The sequence below is a fragment of the Manis javanica genome, chromosome 16, assembly GCF_040802235.1.
Source record: "Manis javanica isolate MJ-LG chromosome 16, MJ_LKY, whole genome shotgun sequence".
NCBI lineage: Eukaryota > Metazoa > Chordata > Mammalia > Pholidota > Manidae > Manis > Manis javanica.
In genome coordinates, this window is record NC_133171.1 from 35,772,504 (window position 1) to 35,791,822 (window position 19,319).

Below are 19,319 nucleotides of genomic sequence, written 5' to 3' on the forward strand. Positions count from 1 at the left end.
TTATTTTTTAACTTTACCTATATATTGTTTTTTTCCCTCCTCCGGCCCTAATCAAGTAGTTGGCAATTTAGGCAACTAATTTAGCATGCAGGCCCACCCATAAACAACATAAAAGGCAGGAAGGATTCCGACTGAAAAATAAGATTGCATTTTAATACCCAGGAAGCTAAGAAGTAAGATTCTTAACTTACTCTTTACCAAACAGACAATAACTCAGCCCACCTTGGGGGCTGGGCAGGTGGTCTTGTTTGATATGTTCTCAGACCGAGATGCAGGTTATCCCAGGGAGAAATCAGAGCAGAAAGTTCCTTGTGTTAAATTAATTCTAAATATTCAGAGACCACTTAACAGGTCTGCACTCCCAACCCTTAGTCACATTCCTGAAGAATCCTTAAAAGGGGGAACCCCTAACCTTTGGGGGGCGCTCCTGTCTCTCTGAGGTTGCCTGCACTTCCTAAGTGTGTAACCTTTTAATCTTAAACTTTCTCTCTCCAACCTTTTAGGTATTGGATCTCTCCAATCTCCTTGCTGGGATGGCCTGTACTTTTTCTCTCTTTAAGTAACTTTAAATAAAACTTTTACTATGCTTCACTGCTGTGTCTCTGACCTTCAGTTCTTTGTTGCAGCGGGACAAGGACCGAGGAAACTACACAGCACCCCCCCACCAAAAGGACACTGGATTCAAAACTAGAGAACTCCAATTAATAATGTTAGTTGATAAAAGCATATCAGTATTTGTTCAGTAGTTGTGACAGATGTACCATATAATGTAAGATAATGTAAAAATAGGGGAAACTAGGTTCATAATATATAGGAATGCTCTCTACTTCAGAAACTTCCTGAAAACCTAAAACTATTCTAAAATAAAAAGTTTATCAGAAAAGAAGAAAAAAAAGTGTGATTCCCCAGACCAGTAGTGAGAGCAGCATCCAGGGTGTTGTTAAAATATAAATTCTCAGGTCATGGCCCAGGCCTTCTGAATCAAATGTCCTGGGGACGTAGCTGCAATCTGTGATTCCCTTTGGGTGACTGAGAACCAACAATCCACAGGCTGGCCAAGAGCTCTGCTTGCAGGTGCTTCTCCTTTCAAGCGAGGTCATGGTAGTTTTCTTTTCTGCCCAAGAGTGAAGAATCAGGTGAGGCTTCTTGGTGGCTTCTGAGTACCCAACTGTCACCTTTCACGGAGGAATGATATGCCTGCCTCTCTTCTCCAGATAGTCAGATCTGATCTCCAGGGCCTCTCATTTTTTCACAGCATCTCCAGCCACACACAGATCTCCCCCACCCCTGAATCCCCAAATGTCTAACGTGTGCCTGCTTGCATGCTCTCAAAGGCCCCAAATCACAGCAGAGTGGGAATTCCCTGGAGGCAGAGGTGCCCGTGGGGAAACTGGGTGATCCCTCTGTGCTTGAGTTTCTTCACCTGTGATGTAGGGGTGATAGAAGAAGATCTACCTCCTGGTTTTTGTGAGGATTGTGCGTTAATACTCATAAGATGTTAATAATAACATCCACCACTTAGTAAAGACCCAATATGTAAATGTGAGCTATTGTTAGTAGTTGATGTCTTTGCCTCTTAAACATCTCCCCACTTTTTCCAAGTAGCAGGGGTTTTTGTGCAAAATGATGGCTCGACTCAGTAGATTCATAGACACCGGAAGTGACTAGTGGTTACCACGGGGGAGGGAGGAGGAAGGGGATTCAAGGGTACAATAATTCACAATCAATATAGTTTGGTCACAGGGATGGTAGTACAGCGCGGAGAATAGTTAATGATTCTGTAACATCTTATTATGTTGATGGACAGAGACCACACTGGAGGGGGTGAGGACTTGGTAATATGGGTAAATGTTGAATCACAGTGTTATGTATCTGAAACAACATTAGATTGTTTATATCAGTGATACTTTTTAAAAAATGATGGCTCAGTAAACATTGGGTGGATTGAATGGGTGGATTGAGCCCACAAAAATCCAATTTCAAAGTGACCTACCACCACCACTAGTCTTCTAAGGCACCTTGATTTTGAGTTGAGATGTTGGAAATATTTCATGTTGCTTGTATAATGCTTTTAGGATAGTGCTAGAGAATTGGTTGGAGAATCTATACAACCTGGGAGTAAATTAATCCTACTTCAAACTTCACGCCCTAAGTTGTGCTGTTATCAATGAATACTACCATTTTAAGTTTAATCTAAGGTTATTCTAGTCCCTGAGATCCTTAGGAGAGTTTCCATTCACCCCAAAGACAAGATCTACCACTAAAGAGATCAGCATCCCAGAGAAAGTTTAGCAGCAGGTAGGTAAGTGAATACGTTTGGATAATGGGCTTAAGTTTTTCTTATTTGCTCTTTGGAACAAGTTAAATAGAAATGCAACAATTTACATTACCATAAATAGATAAGCCTTGAGTATGTTGGTTTGTTTTCCAGATGGGGATTAACGTGGTGGACTCCGCAGTGTCCGGATTAGGTGGTTGTCCTTATGCAAAGGGCGCTTCTGGGAATGTAGCCACTGAAGATTTGATATATATGCTTGATGGCCTGGGGCTCAATACAGTAAGTCAACTCGACATGTTTTTAATACTCATGTATTCCTTACAGATAAAAATTGTAATGCATCTCAGACGTGGGAAGCAATTTGGAGGTCAAAGTTTTACTACACTTTTGCTATTTGCTAAAATGCACAGTGTGGAAATACACAATAAAATGTCTTTAGAGGGCTCTATAAAGTAACATTGCTCTAGCTCAATCACCAGTACTGCTACCATTTCACATTTTTATACTGCTTCATGACCTCCAAAGTACTTTTTCATGTATAATCTGATGTAATATTATACACTTCGTGAGTTAGAGCCTGTGTCTTTGTGATTGTTACTAGAGTTTTGGGGATTTTTTGGTAAGGATATTTTCCTTGAAGGAAACTGAGATCTTGATTTTCTCACAAAATCAACTAGGGCTTCTGGAGAAGAGCCTAGGGCACTTTTGCAATGGACAGTGGAAGAGCAGAGCTTAATACTGCTTAGCCTGTGAGACACTGGACAGCAAGAATATTTTCATTCCTGAGAATTCTAAAATAGTCTCTTTCATACCTGAAAAGTCACATGCTCTATAGCAGCATTTACCAAAATCAGCACCTTGTTTTGCCTCATGCCTGTTAGCACGAATTATTAGTCTGTAAGGCTGATTTTTTGGTGGGTGGAGGGGGACAAAATATAAAAGGATAAAAAATAAAATAGCTCATAGATGATTAAAAATTCAAAATGTTTTCTGAGATGCAAAAGCATCATCTAGATTTCAAAATAGGGTTTTCCCTCTTTGTGTCCCTGGTAGCTCCTCTTTCTTCCCTTTACTCACATTGAGGCTTCTGTAATACCAGACTTGCCTGTTGCCCCCATTTCTGCACCATTCTATCCATTTCTCACCTCTGCCCTCACGCGTGCGTTCACAACCACGTGGAATGGTCTTCCTTCCCATGCTCGATGTCACCTAGAGGGAGGGGAGGCACCTCCATCCTTGAGAACTCTTCCAGCAGCTCCCTGCCCATCTCCCAGGCCCTGCTGTTGGGGTTCTTTGTTTAGGGCTCCCACGCTATCCTCTGTGCCTCTGACTCTGAACTACAGGCTGGAGAATGATCTTAATTCTGGGTCTAGCTCTCCCTATAGCCAGAGATCGATTATTACAGTTTATTCACACTATCGCAGAGAGACGCTCAATAATATGCATCGGAAGGTGGCTTTCCCCTGGCATTAAACACTAAAAGCTGTTGCCTCTCTTCTCTGGTTCGGAATAAATACTGTTTCATTTACAGAGCAATTTAATCATATTAGAAATGTATGGCCATAACGAACTGAAGGGAAATGGACCCTTCCTTGGACATTAGACGACTGAATCGAACTTAGCTGATGCTTAAAATGTGTCAGATTGTATTCTCTAATTTGTGATTCCAAATGCAAATAACGATGTCTCCATTCCTAAGAAGTTCACAATTCAAGGAGGATTGTTGCGTTGGGTAGCAGCTGTACGTCAACCTCACCCAGGCTTGCGAGCCAAGATTCTCCGCAGAATCCAGTGTCACTATGGCCCCCACATCCAGTGTCAATGACCAAGAGCCACCAATTTGACTTATAAAATATCTTGGTTATTCGTCCTTTCCTTACTATTCTTGCAGTAACTACATCAGCACACGTCCTTGTCTCCTTCCTGGGCCTCCACACTCGACCAGGCTTCTGACTTGCCTTTTAACTCATCCTCCATGTTACCGTCAGAGGATTTCACCTGAAATACAAATATGAATACGCTTTGCTTGCACTTGAGCAGTCATCAGTGGGTCCTAATTTCCTGAAAAGCAAAGCTGTATTCTGTCACCTAATATGACCCACTTATGCCTTTTCTAGTCATCTGTGCCCATCAGTCTCTGTTTCCACTATAGTATCATTCAGATGCCTCGTAATGTTTTTCTCTCTGCCAGCAGTACCCCGTCTGTCCTTCCTGTCAGTGACTTATTCTCTGTATAAGACCTGGGTCAGGATTTGCCTTACTGGCACCCTTTCCTGACTCCCCCCGACTCCTTTCCTCAGCGGGCTGATGGCCCATCCTTTGCCCTTGTAATCACCTGGGCATATCTCTTCATTGACCTTAACTATAGCACAGGATTTTCTGTTTAGGGGTCCATGTTGCCTGCTTATCTAAAGACATAAATCATATTCTTCATGAGGTTCTTGAGACCCCAGAACATTCCATAGTACATGAGACATATTTAAACACCTGATAAATGATCATTATCAAATAACATTGCATTTTAGTAAAATGGTAGAGAAAGACCTTTTTTGGTATGATATCAACAAATTCCACTGTATAATTGTTATAAATGGAATTCTTGAAAAGCAAAAAAGCATTGGTGACTAAAATATCCCTGTGATGATCACTTGCTGGATATAATTCAGAAATGAAAGATCCATGTAGCTAATCATTTACAAAAGCCTTAAATGTCACTGGATTAAAGATGTTAAGGTAACGTGCCAAACAGATACTGCACTTAAGGCCATTTCTATGACAAAACAAGATTTCTCAAACTAAATGTGAGTACTCTAAAAGCAACTTTACAATAAGGAGCTAATGAAAATCATTTTTAACTGTCATTTTATAAAATATTTTTCTTGATCATTTTTAAATAAAGAGGGAGAAGTAAACTACAAAGGAAACAGTACAGATTTCTAGAGAGAAGTAATTGGATATATTAAAATGCTGATCTCTTTATGATCATTGTTACATAAAGCCCCTCAGCATATTTATACTTGTCTATTTTAAGAAAATTACAGACTTAGATAAGTATTAAAAATTACTCCTTAATAGCAAGGAAGACTGAGTGGGTTCAATTTTAAGTTCATGTTGTTTCTACTCCATGTTGAGGCAGGACGTAGGAATTTACAAAATGCTACATGAGGGCAAATCTCTGGTCAATCCACCTAATGCTCTACCTCCCCTAGTGACAGCAAAGGTGTTGGGTGGGGACCTTGATGATGACCTTTTGTCACACTGAAACTGAGAGGTGAGGAGCACGCCCTGAACTTGGCCTTCAGACCCACCTACCTGTCTGTCTGTCATCTGTGGATTTATCTAAGCCTTTGTTGATGACAACCTCTCTGGCAAACAAGTTCCAGATGTGCACTAAATACTACTTCATTTTGTTTGACCTACAACTGCCTCATTCAATATCATACCAGTAATAGTGTTTCTGAGTATGGTTACAAAATTATGCATTCATCTCTCCTATATTTCTTATAGCTTTACCAGGTTTGTTTCTGTATATAGTAAAAAAGTTTTTTCCACCCTAAGTTCCTACCTATAAACTCCTCTAAACCATTATCATTTCAGTTGCCCTTCACTGATATTTTAGAGATTGTTTCTCATTCCACTGTTGTCCTTCCTAGAGTTTAGGTACCAACCTGAATTGCCCTCAGATTTTCAGGTAGTCTGGCCTATGGTTTCATACTTGGGTCGACTCAATATATGCTTTAAAAAGCAGAAAAGTCTAAAACACTAACTATATGATTCCTGAGAGCAAATGTTGCCCCCAAATCAATTATGAGCAATAATTTGTTTAGTAATTTTATGGCCAAGTATCTACTAATAAAATTAAAAGGAATCTTTTCTCTTCTTTCTCCCTTATCCCCTTCCTACCTTGTATCCTTTCTTTCTCTTACCAGGGTGTGAATCTTTACAAAGTGATGGAAGCTGGTAACTTTATTTGTAAAGCTGTCAATAAAACCACAAACTCTAAAGTAGCACAAGCCTCCTTCAGTGCTTGACTTGAATGAATTTGTGACTTAAAGCTGAGAAGATCCATTTCAGCTACAGATATTCATCTGAAGATCATTATTGTCAACTTATTCTGAAATGTGAAATAATAGACAAAAGTGGAAAAAAATATTCTTTCAAAGAGAATATTGCTTGGTAGATTACAAAGGGACAGAAAACAATACCAGTCATCAGTTAAATTGAAAGCTGGGGCTAAATAATAACTTGCAGACATGCTCTTGAACTTGGAGAAAAGCCTTCTTTTAGAAAGAACTTCTTATAGAAAGAACTTTTTAATTTAGTAGATGTGAAAATTGACTTCAGATTTCCCTAAGTATCAAATACTGTGTTAATACTTAATCAAGCTGGCTTAGCACAGTGTAGATATTGTCAGTAGTTTATGAGCTCCTGCATCGTGTGCAAAGTGTGTGGCCTCGATATTATATGTAATGCCTCTGGATCTCAACTTTCCATTTTTCAAGTCAGTTACATTATGGACCAAGCGCCAAATCTCCATCTGACCCTACATAATTTTTAGCAATAGAACATTTATATTTCAAGTATGGCTAACATCTGTTAACTATTTCAATGACTTTATCTTGTTCCAAGAGGCTGTGGTCAATGGCAAGATGCCATATCCTGGAAGCATATTACGACCTCCCATGTTTGTTACATGCATCCAGTTTACCATACTCCTCTTTCATCGGTTATAGTAAAAACCAGCATGGTGTTACCCAACTACTGAGAAACGTAAGGTACACCTGTAGTACCAATGCCTAAGTTGCAATGATAAGAATAGATTGATACATGTACCATGATTCACTTTCAGAATTTTCAGATCACTTCTAAAATGCCCAAGGAAATGTCATTGTGATCCTAACAATAGTAAGGCAGCTTTTAACTCATGAAAAAAAAAAAAACTATTTGCCTTTGATTCAGGGTATTTTGATTAAGTTGCATCACTTTTTGGTTGGCTTTTTATGGTTATTTTTAATGTTGAAGTGGCTGAAATTCTATCTTTTGTAACAGAAAGCATTGCCAGAGTTAGCAAAAATTAACATATCAGAGTTGAAAAGAGGGGCAGAAGGACTACGTGAAGAAAAACATTTCTCTAACCTGTGGAAATCATACAGGAATGATATTATTATATGTGCATCTGAATCATCAGCTCTATTTTTTATGTAGACTTCTCCAATAATATCGGGCAATCTTTGAATAAATTTGAATATAGCTAGAAATATGAAAGTGAGCAGTATGGAACATCTATTAGATATTCATCAAAACCATTGAAATAAAAGGAAATTTAAGACAATACTGATTGTAATTAAGTTAACTTTTAAAATATACAATAATAAGAATCACAAGGGAAACATATTGGCAATTGACAAAACCAAACTAAATTCCCTTGGAATTTAAGGAAGAGGCTTCATTTGTGAGGGGGTTAGAGCAGGAGCTTGCCTGCAGCTCACTTTCTTCCTCTCAACTTCCTGAACTTTGCGTCTTCCATCCGAGGAAAGAGAACTGCACTGCGTATTCAGAACTCCACTGTCACATGTCACCAGGCGAAGCGTGCCTGTTACTTCAGTGTCATCTGTGTGATTAAGAGATACAAAAATTTCATAATGATTTGATCTCAAAGCCTCATTAGTTCTGTATTCCTTATTCCTTAAATAGTTCTCAGGTATAGCCTTTTCAGAGTCAGGTATCAGGATAGACACACTCCTCAGTCCTCTGTGACTGACACATAAACTTGCTCTCTGTGGTCTGCATTCGGGTGGCACATTTGATCCATCAGAGGAAGACAGCAGAGGGAAGCTTAACAATACTAATGCCTGGAGTTGGCACCAAGAGATCATAACATAATTGGTTGGCTGTGGGACTTTATACATAAGCATTAAAAATAAAAGTATACAAGGCAGTCTCATAACCAGCCAGAGGGGGAAATCTCTGCTTTAGCACAGCGATTTTTAGAGTGTGGCCCTGGAACCATCAGCATCAGCAGCAGAGCCAGCTTGTCACAGGACCTTTACCCAGTTGGACCTGGATCACCTGGGAGTCAGCTCACAAAATCTGTATCATCAATGTGTCTACTCCAGAGATGGGGGGAGCGACTGGAATACCCATATCAGGGAAGCTTAGCTCTGAGACACTTTCTACCAGTTTTGTGTATATGGTATCCTTCACGCTTGGTGTTGTATGTTTGAAGCTAATATGAGAATCTATATCAATGATAAGTCAAATAAATAAATAAATAACAAATTAAAGTGAGCACTAGGGAGCCCTCAGGATACCCATAAAGGGAGATTAAAAATAATGCCTCGATTGAGGGAAAGAGACATTGTTACCAAACTACTTTGCTGCTGTGAGCAAGGAGATCTTGTGGGCTTCCTGCCTACCCACCAGTCTGGAGTCTTCTTTGGCACCGTCTGATCCGTTACTTAATGGCTAGACAAACTTCATCAATTTACCTAATATCTCTGAACTTCATTTCAAACCTCACTTCCATGACTCTAAAACTTAAATAATGACAAGCTTTATTTATATGGCTGTTGTAAGGGGTTCCTGAAATAATTCTTACAAGCATTTGGTAAAGTGCCTCGTGTATTAAAGTGACCAGTAACTGTCAACTGTCATCATTTCTTTTATCCCTGTCTACGACCCTGCCTTGGACTGGGACTCCTCCTGTATTATGAGTTGTTTAATTCCCTGGGAGGCCCTCGTAAAAGATCATCCTTCATTCTCTCAAGGGTTCCGTGTCAGAGTGCATGGTTTCAGAGAGTCTGCCATGATCCCAAAAGACACATCCCGCCCTCACACCTCAAAACCACATAATTTTGACCCCAAAGTCTATGCTTTCATATGAAGCTGCATCATTGAGCTATGCATTCTAATTCTTTTCTGCATTCCATGTAATTGTAGTTAAAGCAGGAACATACTATGAGACTTTTACCAAGTAACCTGCTTGAAGAACACCATGATAGACTCGGTCTCCATATCTTGCGTCACCTAAAGTCAGAAATTTCTTGAATATTAAGAAGTTGTCCCATTTGGCAGTTGGATAAGTGAGCAGATAGATTTGACATCTACCGCCCCCTGAGTGTTCAGTATTTGGCAGGCTATGGAGCTAGGCAGGCTTCTACTTTTCTCCTTGTTCTAGAGCAAACCTTCTATATGCTTCTATCATGAAGCTCTGTGTTTAATTGAAGAGGGCTAATCTTTGCTTCCATGGTAGTCATCTATCCTCTGCCCTGACTGTGCCATCGTATCAAGCTAATGGAGATGATGGAAGGACTTATACTCTTCTAGGACTTCAGGGAAAAGATCTCAAAACTCTGATAACTTGTTTCATCTGAACTTCCCTTTCTCCAGCTAGTTCTGTAGGGCCCCTATCATTGTGTGAAAGTAGGCCAGCACATCACAGGCAGCCAACCCATTATCCTGAACCACTGAATCCCAAAAAGCAGCCTGTTGATCAGGTTTTCACAGTGGCCTTCTGTTGATGGAGGCCGATGTGTGGCATTGTTGGGCAGACATTCTGCAAGTATTCTCAGATGAAACTCAATCATTTGGGAGTCAGCTAACAAAATGCATATTCTGACTGTGTGTATCCTGTGAAAGCGAGGGCAAGTCACGGAATTGGAATACCAATGTCTGGCTCTTTTTTAAAGGATTAATTTGGAAATGTTTGCATTGTTAGATTGTATTGCTAAAAACAGTGTGTCCCCAAACCTCATAAAAACTTGCTATTTTATTTTAAAACACTGGAAAAATGACTATTTAACTTTGTCTAAAAACCTCAATAGATTTTTTAAATGCATTTGTTAAAATGTAAAAATCCGATTTCTTTTGATAAGTGTATAAGAACAAGTGGCATTAGAAAAGGCATTAGACATTAGGAAAACAGCAATATATTAGAGAATTTCAATAAACCTTTCCATGAAATTGGTGGATGTTACTTTAAACCTCAGTCATGGTTTTGTAAGCGTAGCCCTAAATGTACTCTGTTGAGGTTCATATGTCTTCAGGAGTTTTCTTTTTCCCTGTAGCTTTACTGGCATGAAACTGACATATAACATTGCATAAGTTCAACTATATAATGTGTTGCTTTGATACAATTATATATTATAGAATGATTACCACCAGAGTAGTTAAAACACCTCCATCATGTCAGGTAAGAATATTTAGGATCTACTCTCTCTCTTAGAAATTTTCAAGTATGTAATACAGTACTATTTCCCATGATCTTGAGTGTCAAACTCTAGCATGTGTTGACATGTATTATCTGGCCTCAAAGTCTAGCATGTATAGATGATCATGCTCCATTTCATGAATTTACTTATAATCTGTCTTCAGTTCTTTTGTTGTAAGCCCAGGTTAAAGGGCATAGAATGTACAGAAAATATAAAAGTCAAGACCCTGAAAGTCTAAGCCTTGTGGGTACCTTATAAATTCCCATTGATTTCTTCATCACTTAACAAATATTAATAGTGAAATGGAGACCAAAAGACAATAAAAAAGTTCAGTTACACTAAAAGCTGGCTTTTTGAAAAGATAAACAAAATTGACAAGCCACTGGTAGAGTCACCAACAAAAAGAGAGAGGGCTCAAATAAATAAAATCAGAAATGAAAGCGGAGAGTTAACTGATACCACCACAACACAAAACATCATAAGAGACTACTATTAACAATTATGCACCAATATCTTGAAGCAGCCTGGAAGAACAGCCTAGAGGAAATCTAGCCATTCAGTGAAATCCCTATCAAAATTCTAATGGCATTTTTCATATAAAGAATAAAGAATCCCCAAATGTGTATGGAACCACAAAGGACCCTGAATAGCCAAAGCAATCTTAAGAAAGATGAACAAAGCTGGAGGTATCATGCACCCTGGTTTCAGACTATTGTGAAGCCACAGTAATCAAAACAATATGGTATTGGCATAAAAACAGATACAGATAAATGGAACAGAATAGAAAGCCGAGAAGTAACATATCATGACCAATTAATTTATGACAAAGGAGCCAAGATTATATAATGGGGAAGAACAGTCTTGAATAAATGGTGTTGAGAAAACTGGACATCAGCTTGCAAAAGAATGAAACTGGACCACTATCTTAATCAAATATAAAAATTAACTCAAAATAGATTAAATACTTAAATGTAAGACCTGAAATCATAAAACTAGAGTAAAACATGCATTTTTAAGCTCCTTAGCCTTGGTCTTGGTGATGACTTTTTTAGGTCTGACTCCAAAATCAAAGGCAAAAAAAGGATAAAAACAGGTGGGCCTATATCAAACCTTAGTTGATGTTTGAACCATTTTTTTTTCTAGAATTGCCTCACATACAAGTTAAAAAGCTGTTGGTGAAACTTGTAGGTTCTCCTTGTAAGTGAACTGAAGAATACACAAGAGTAAATTGGGGTTCTTATTTGCCTGCAGTTTTCAGAGTGGTAAGTTTTATTCATTTATTTATTCAAGTGTTTATTGCACACAGCAAAGGAAGTTGTCAACAAAACGAAAAGGCAACCTCCTAAACCAGAGAAAATATCTGTAAATCATACATATGATAAGAAGTCAGCATACAAAATACATACAGAACGCATACAACTTAATAGCAAGAGAAACCTGATTAAAAAGTTGGAAAAATGTCGATTCACATATTCTACCCAAGAAGACACAGAAATGAGCAGTAGGTACATGAAAAGATGCTCAGTGTCACTACCTGTTCAGAAAATGCAAATCAAAACCACAAGGAAATGTCACCTCACCCCTGTCAGAATGGCCATGAAAAGGACAAGAATTGACAGGTGCTGACGAGGACGGAGAAAAGGGAGCACTAGTGCACCAGCAGTGGGAATGTAAATCAGTGCTGCAGCTTCGATGGTAAGCAGTGTGGAGTCTCCTCAAAAAATTGAAAATAGAGCTACCCTATGATCCCACAATTCTACTTCTGGGTATTTTTCAGAAGGAAACAAAAACATTAATTCGAAAAGGTATGTGCACCCCCATGTGCATTGCAGCATTATTTATATTATCCATGATGTGGAAACAACCTAAGTGTCCACGGATGGATGAGTGGATAAAGACGATAATATAAGATGGTATATAAGAATACCAACCAAATGTGGTGAATGAGAATTCCACTAACAAAGAATGAAATCTTGCCATTTGCAAGAATATAAGTGGACCTTGAGGGCATTATGCTAAACAAAGTAATTCAAAGAAAGACAAATATCATATGCTCTTACTTATATGTGGAATCCTAAAAAATACAAAACCGAAACCAAGCTCTTAGATACAGAGAACAGGTAGGTGGGTTCTGGAGGTTGGCTGGGGTGGGGGTAGGGGGTGGTTGTAATGGTAATGGGAGTCAAAAGCTACAAACTCCAGTTATAAAACAAATAAATCATGGGGATGTTGTACAACACTGTGACTCTACTGAATATGTGATAGCCCCCAAGAGCATTTTTATATGAAGAGTCTTCATCACACGAAAAAAAAGGTTTTTCATAACTATGGTGATGGATGTTAACTAGACTTATTGTGATCATTTAGAAAAATATACAAAAATCATTGTTGTATATATACCTAACTAATCTTAGTGTTATATATCAGTTATATCTCAGTAGAGAACCATGGATTGAGCACCTATTATGCTCAATGCAGTTAAGATTGCATTTGTCTGCAAGTAACAGTAATACAGAGATACACGGTTGCAGTTAATTGTTCTAATACTCTATGTAATAAAATATCTTACTCCATTTTTGACTGTGACTATTGACAGCTTTTAAGTACCCCTCCACCCCACTTTATAAGTCATACTGCATCCTTTATATTTGAGCAGTAAAGAAGGCAGAAGTTTAATATTGAAAAGGAATTGTTTTTGTTAAGTTATGTGATTCCAATAAATGTTTCTCAAACACCCCCCAATTCCTTAGAGCCAAACAAACAGAAGAGAGAGATACATCTTTCTTCCTGTTGACTGGCTGTTATGGAGGATTTAGAATGAGAAGCATATCTTTAAAATTTTTTTTAATTACCTTGAGATTCTTGTAATGGCAGGAAGGCAATGAATGGTCAACTCCTTCCCCATATTGGCCATAAAGTTGGTTTCTCCTGGAAATGAGGAAGTGTAGTACTATACCAAGATAAAATTGTCTCTTTTAATCTGAATACTCAGATGTGAATCAGAGAGTAAAGTTGTCAAAAATGTTCCAGAAAACAAAGAGGCTATAGTAACAAACTAGAGATGTGTAACAAAGGTTAAATAGTGAATAATTAACATGACTGTGTTCTGCTGCTTTGACCTGAATGTTAAACTGAATATGGAAGACTCTGAAAGACTATGCTTGGAGAACAGTAAGGAAAAAAACAACGACAACTCATCTTAGGATTAGATTTTATTTGACTCCAGAATGCTTAATAGGCTTAACATTATGCAGGTTCAACATAGGAAATAGTTTGTACATGGCTGGGTCCTTTTCCACAGAGAGTGAATTTATGTATTTGAGAAGAACTATAAACTCAGCTCTACATTGCCTTAAGTTCCATGTCTTGTTTTCTAGAAACATCAGTTGGGGAAATAAATTATATCTGTACCTTCTGTGTGACCCTAAAAGCACCTAAAACAGTACTGATGTGCAGTTACGTGTTTGATGCTATTTGTCAGTATGTAGGCCTGTATCAGAAGCACCGCATCCCGGATGATAACCTGTATGACAGGTTTTCACATCTACAGTTCTTGGTAGAATCACGTGTGTGGACCAACAGCAAGCATTTAGGATGGAATTAAGAGTTTTATTGATTCAAGGTGCCTTGCTCCAGCTGTCAGACAGAGACCAGACTCCTTAGCTATTCTTCACCCTGAATTCATAAAGAATAGCATCCCCATAGGACAATTTTAATTGGAAGCATATTTTCCCCCTATAAGGCAGACTCAGGGTCATAACAAGTAACCTAAAAGATTGTTCCACCATATGTTGTCCCCAGAAAATGATTCCCCAAATATCAGGATACACAAGGGACAAAGATTACATGAGTCTTAAGATAAACTTCCCATCAAGTCAGTTTACTATAACTGAATGGTTGGGTTTCAAATGAAGGCAAGATACAGTGTCAATCCTGGTATACATTAAGAAGATGAAAATTATGTTATCCACCTGCTTGGGGGCCTGTTACTTTTATGCTAAGCTTCCCGGTATGCTTCAAGATATTTAAGGATGGCTATAATATATGACCATATATTCTGGGAAGCAGAAAATGTAAGGCTTTTTATTACAGTAAAGTTAGATGCACTAAAAGAAGCCTATTAGTAATATTTCCATTTCTTACAAAATCTGCAATTAAGAGACTTTTCTGTATTAATATTTACTTGAACGCATATCTGACTTAGATTTAATACTTTCTGAATGTTGGTATATAATTCTTTGTAAATTTAATGAGGAAATTAACATGTTAAGTCTTCAAAAGTAAGCTTCAAGATAAGTTTTCAATTCTGATAAAAATATTTCCGAATCACTGCTGTATAATTGTGCAGGCATAAATAATCACGACCAAGACTAACAGATACCAATCTTCTTGTATAGCATAAATTAATCATAGTGTGTCTTCATCAGTTGGGGCTGCTACTAAGTAGCATAGACAGGATGGCTTATAAAGAACAGAAATTTCTCACAGTTCTGGAGGCTGAATGTTCTGAAAGTACAAGATCAGAGTGCCAGTATGGCTGGATTCTGGGCAAGGGCCCTCTTCCAGGCTGTAAAGTGCTGATTGCTCATAGTACCTTCACATGGAGAGAGCCAGCCAGAGAGCTCCCTGGGGTCTCTCTTACAAGGACACTAATTCCACTCACAAGGGCTCCACTCTCATGACTGAAATTACCGAGGCCCATCTCAAAGTATGACTTGTGGAGGAGACACAGCCAGTCCATTATATTAAAGTTGAAATGAATAAATTTGCATGTTGCTTTTCTGTCAATTCAGGATACCAAGTAAAGAGGTTCCCTTTTCTCCACATCTTCACCAATGCTTGTTATTTCTCATCTTTTGGATAGTGGCCGTTCTAACTCATGTGAGGTGATACCTCAGTGTGGCTTTGATTTGCATTTCCCTGATGATTAGTGATGAGTAGCATCTTTTCATGTGCCTGTTGCCATCTGTATTTCTTCTCTGGAGAAATATCTGTTCAGGACACCTCTGCCCATATTTTAATTGGGTTAGCTTTTATTGGTGTTGAGTCATATGAGTTCTTTATGTTTTGGATGTTAACCCCTTACTGGATAAATTATTTACAAATATATTCTTCCATACTGTAGGTTGACTTTTTGCTCTGCTGATGGCGTCTACAGAAGCTTCTTAGTTTGATGTAGTCTCACTTGTTCATTTCTTACTTTGTTTCTGTTGCCCAGGGAGATGTGTCCAGAAAATAAATTGCTCACGAGTTCATGATATTTTTGCTCATGTTTTCTTCTAAAGTTTTTGTGGTTGCATGTCTTACATCTAGATCTTCAATCCATTTTGAGTTGACTTTTGTGTATGGCATTAGACAATAATCTGGATTCATTCTCTTGCATGTAGCTGTCCAGCTTTCCCAACACCAGTTATTGAAAAGACTGTCTTTCCCCTTGTCTTCTACCTTATAATAAGGGAAGATAATACAGAAAATGGAAAGAGAGGGAAGCAGGGCCAATGTGTGATACCTTCTAGTACCTTTTAGCCCCCCATTTCTCTCCTTACTTCCTCTAATCTCCTCTTTTCATTTCCCTTGTCCTCATTTTTCTTTTCATTAACTTGATTTTAGTTGAACTATCTGTGTATGTAATAGGAACATAATGGAAAATCTTATGCCATCAACATTTTCTCCCCTTTTCCTTGACTCAGCATACTCCACACAGATCCGAACCAGTGAGGCAGCAGTTTTCATTACTCCTGAGAAGGACTGGGGAAGGTCTCACACCAAAGGTGTCATTGTTCAGTTTGAGCTTAAAATCCAGCATTTTCAAGCACATACGGGAAGAGCAGCAGAGGTCAGGCCTTGCTGAGAGCAGCCTTCTCTGAATTCTGTGGGCTTCCTTGTGCATACCGTGACCCAGCTCCGGTGGACTTGAGTCATAAGGCTGTACAAAGGTCATAGTGTACAAAATACGGAGAATGTGCTTCGAGAAAAGTCCTTTCACCTTGGAGAGACGGAAGAGAAAGGCAGAGGCTAGAGGTTCGGCTTTGGCATCCTGGCCTCTCCCAACACCTCCCCAACTGTGCTCCTCCCCTCCCCCAGGCACTATCCTGCCCCATCTCTGGGAGATCTCACTGTGGATTTGGGACCAGGGCAAAAATAAAGAACCATACTCACACTCAGATATTAGTTTAGGGGAAATCCCAGGGTAAGAGGCCTCACTTCTTTCCTCTCAGCAAAGCTGTGCATTGGTTATATTGCCAAACCAGCAGGGCGTTGAAACTCCAGCAGGAAGGAAGCCGTGACTGAAGGGTTTGAAGTTAGCTTCGACAAAATACTACATAATCAGGCAATGGGCAGAGAGAGTAGCTGACCGTTTCATTCCCCCAGAGGAATGAGACCTTCACTAGGGAGCCAGAAAAGGCCCAACATAGAATAAGCAAGCCATCGGTCACAAAACTTCATAACTGGAAGCCATCACAAGGAACCATGTGACTTAGAAGTATCAGGGTGGGCTAGCCCACTCCTCAGCAGACCCCGCTGCAGTAAGACCAGAGGGACAGGCACTTCCCAGTAGAGACGAGCAAAGACACAGAAGGCAGCATGCACGCCTGAGCATGCTCTCCATTCAAGCACATATCCTCACAGGGAGGGAGAGGGGTGAAAGAGGTGAGATGTCCCCCAACTGGGAATTCAAGGCTAAAATAGATGATTAGCTTTCCTAGAGAACTGAGTTCATCTGAATAAGCATTTGGTGTCATCAGGAGGATCAAGGGCTCCTGAGATAAGATCATGAATAAATACATAAATATTCATTACTTTGCATATGTGCTATATTGTGAGGCAATGCTATAATATTTTGATCCTTTACTGTTTTTTAAGTTGCTTTTATTTCTCAGAATTGTTTCATACATTCCTGTGTTAGGCTAGTACCAATGAAAATATTAGAGCTGTCACTAATTAAGTTTAGAGTCTTAAAAACAAAGAATCTCCCCAAGTAATGTACTCAAAGCAGCAGAGGATGAGAACTTGGCCTTATATATATATATATATATATTACAGATAAAATGACCTGTTCATGAAACTCTGTGTCAACACCTAAAATGTTTATTTTTAATTTTTTAATTCTTTGTATACTTCTGTTTGCATCACAGTTACTAAGGAAGATGGATAAAGTTGAAATGCAAGTGGCAAAAGCCAACTTCTCTTAGCATCCAAATGTGCATTACGTCAAATACCCCAGATTAATGCAGTTCCCATACCTTAATGCTTAACTCCTGTACCCAAAATTTCATTATCTCTACCAGTTTTCTGAATATTTATATATACATATATAGATTATCTAATAATTCTGCTTTCTCTCCTTTACTACTAAATGATTGAAACACCCAAATACAGACTCTGTTTTGGGGTATGATTGTAAATCAAGATCAATTCTCCTTCCCCACCAGCTTTATGGAGAGATGATCCGTAAGGTCGTAGAAATTTAAGGTGTACAATATGATGATTAGATACTTGAGAAATGATTGCTGCAGTTAACACCTCCATCCCCTCATGTAACTACCATTTCTTTTCTGTGGTGAGAACATTTAAAATCTATTCTCTTAGCCTCTGTCAAGTGCAAAATATACTATTATTACTAACAGTCACCATGCTGTACGTCACACCCTAGAACTTACTCATCTTAACTAGAAGTGCGTACCTTTTGACCAATATCTCTCCATTTCCCCCACACTCCAGCCTCTGGCAACCACCTATCAGTTCAGCGTTTTTATATTCCATACAAGTGATATCATACAGAGTTTGTCTTTTTCTGTCTGACTTATTTCACTTAGCATACCGCCCTCAGTTCCATCCATGTTGTTGCAAATGACAGGATTTCCTTCATTCTCGTGGCTGAATAATATTCTAGTGGTGTATGTGGGTATGTGTCCTTATTATCCATAGACAGACACTTAGGTTATTTAGATCCTGGCTATTGTAAATAGTGCTACAATAAACATGGGAGCGCAGATACAGCTTCAGATTCTCATTTCATTTTGGGGGGATTGCTGGGTCAAATGGTCGATTTTTAATTTTATTGAGGAATGTCCAGACTGTTCTGCCTGGTGGCTGTATCAATTTATACTCCCACCAACAGTGCACAAGGGTTCCCGTTTCTCCACAGCCTCACCAACACTTTTTTCTAGTCTTTAGATCATAGCCATTGTAATAGGAGTAAAGTACTCTCTCACTGTGGTCTTGATTTGCATTTCCTTACTAATTGATGATTAGTGATGTGGAACATCTTTTCATGTATCTGTTGGCCATTTTTATGTTTTCTTCAGAAAAGCAGCTATTTAGTGTCTTATTTTTTAATCACACTTTGTGTTTTGCTATTGCACTGTATGAGTTCCTTATACAGTTTGGATATTAATGCCTCATCAGGCATATGATTTGCATATCTTTTCTCCAATTTTGTAGGTTGCTTTTTCATCTTGTTGGTATTTTCTTCTGCTGTACAGAAGCTTTTTAGCTTGATATAGGCCCACTTATCGTTGCTTTTTGTTAGGGAAACAAGATTATTTCCTAGTGAAACCTTTTATTACATACTTAAAAATGTAAGCCAAGGTGCCCGATTTTAGAAATTGCACATTTATCCTTTCAAAGTGCCTTTCTCTTATTTATTCAAAAACTATGCTTTTACCTAATTAGCAGGAACTGCACTGGGCATTTGCTGATATACTGTTGTGCAAAGCAGAACTAGTTTATGGTCTCATGCAAGTTGAAGTCAGAGAGAGAATTGATCAAATAATCACACGTGTCATCATGTCTATAATAATTGTTTCAAATGAGAGATGATTAAATAA

General features: G+C 38.6%; 1 protein-coding gene across 12 annotated transcripts in view; it reads left to right on the forward strand.

Annotated features, from left to right (window-relative positions):
* Positions 1-19,319, forward strand: part of HMGCLL1 (3-hydroxy-3-methylglutaryl-CoA lyase like 1) — a 310,746-nt gene that overhangs the window by 262,100 nt on the left and 29,327 nt on the right. For 6 of the 12 annotated variants that reach the window (XM_073224138.1, XM_073224137.1, XM_073224131.1 and 3 more), the window contains 2 exons: positions 2,432-2,557; positions 6,208-6,557. In XM_073224138.1, coding sequence (XP_073080239.1) covers positions 2,432-2,557; positions 6,208-6,309 — 228 coding nt within the window. In that variant the 3' untranslated portion in view covers positions 6,310-6,557. Of the gene's footprint in view, positions 1-2,431; positions 2,558-6,207; positions 6,558-11,631; positions 11,786-19,319 lie in introns of those variants that run through there. The other 6 variants (XR_012126034.1, XM_073224132.1, XM_073224133.1 and 3 more) reach the window with 3 other exon arrangements.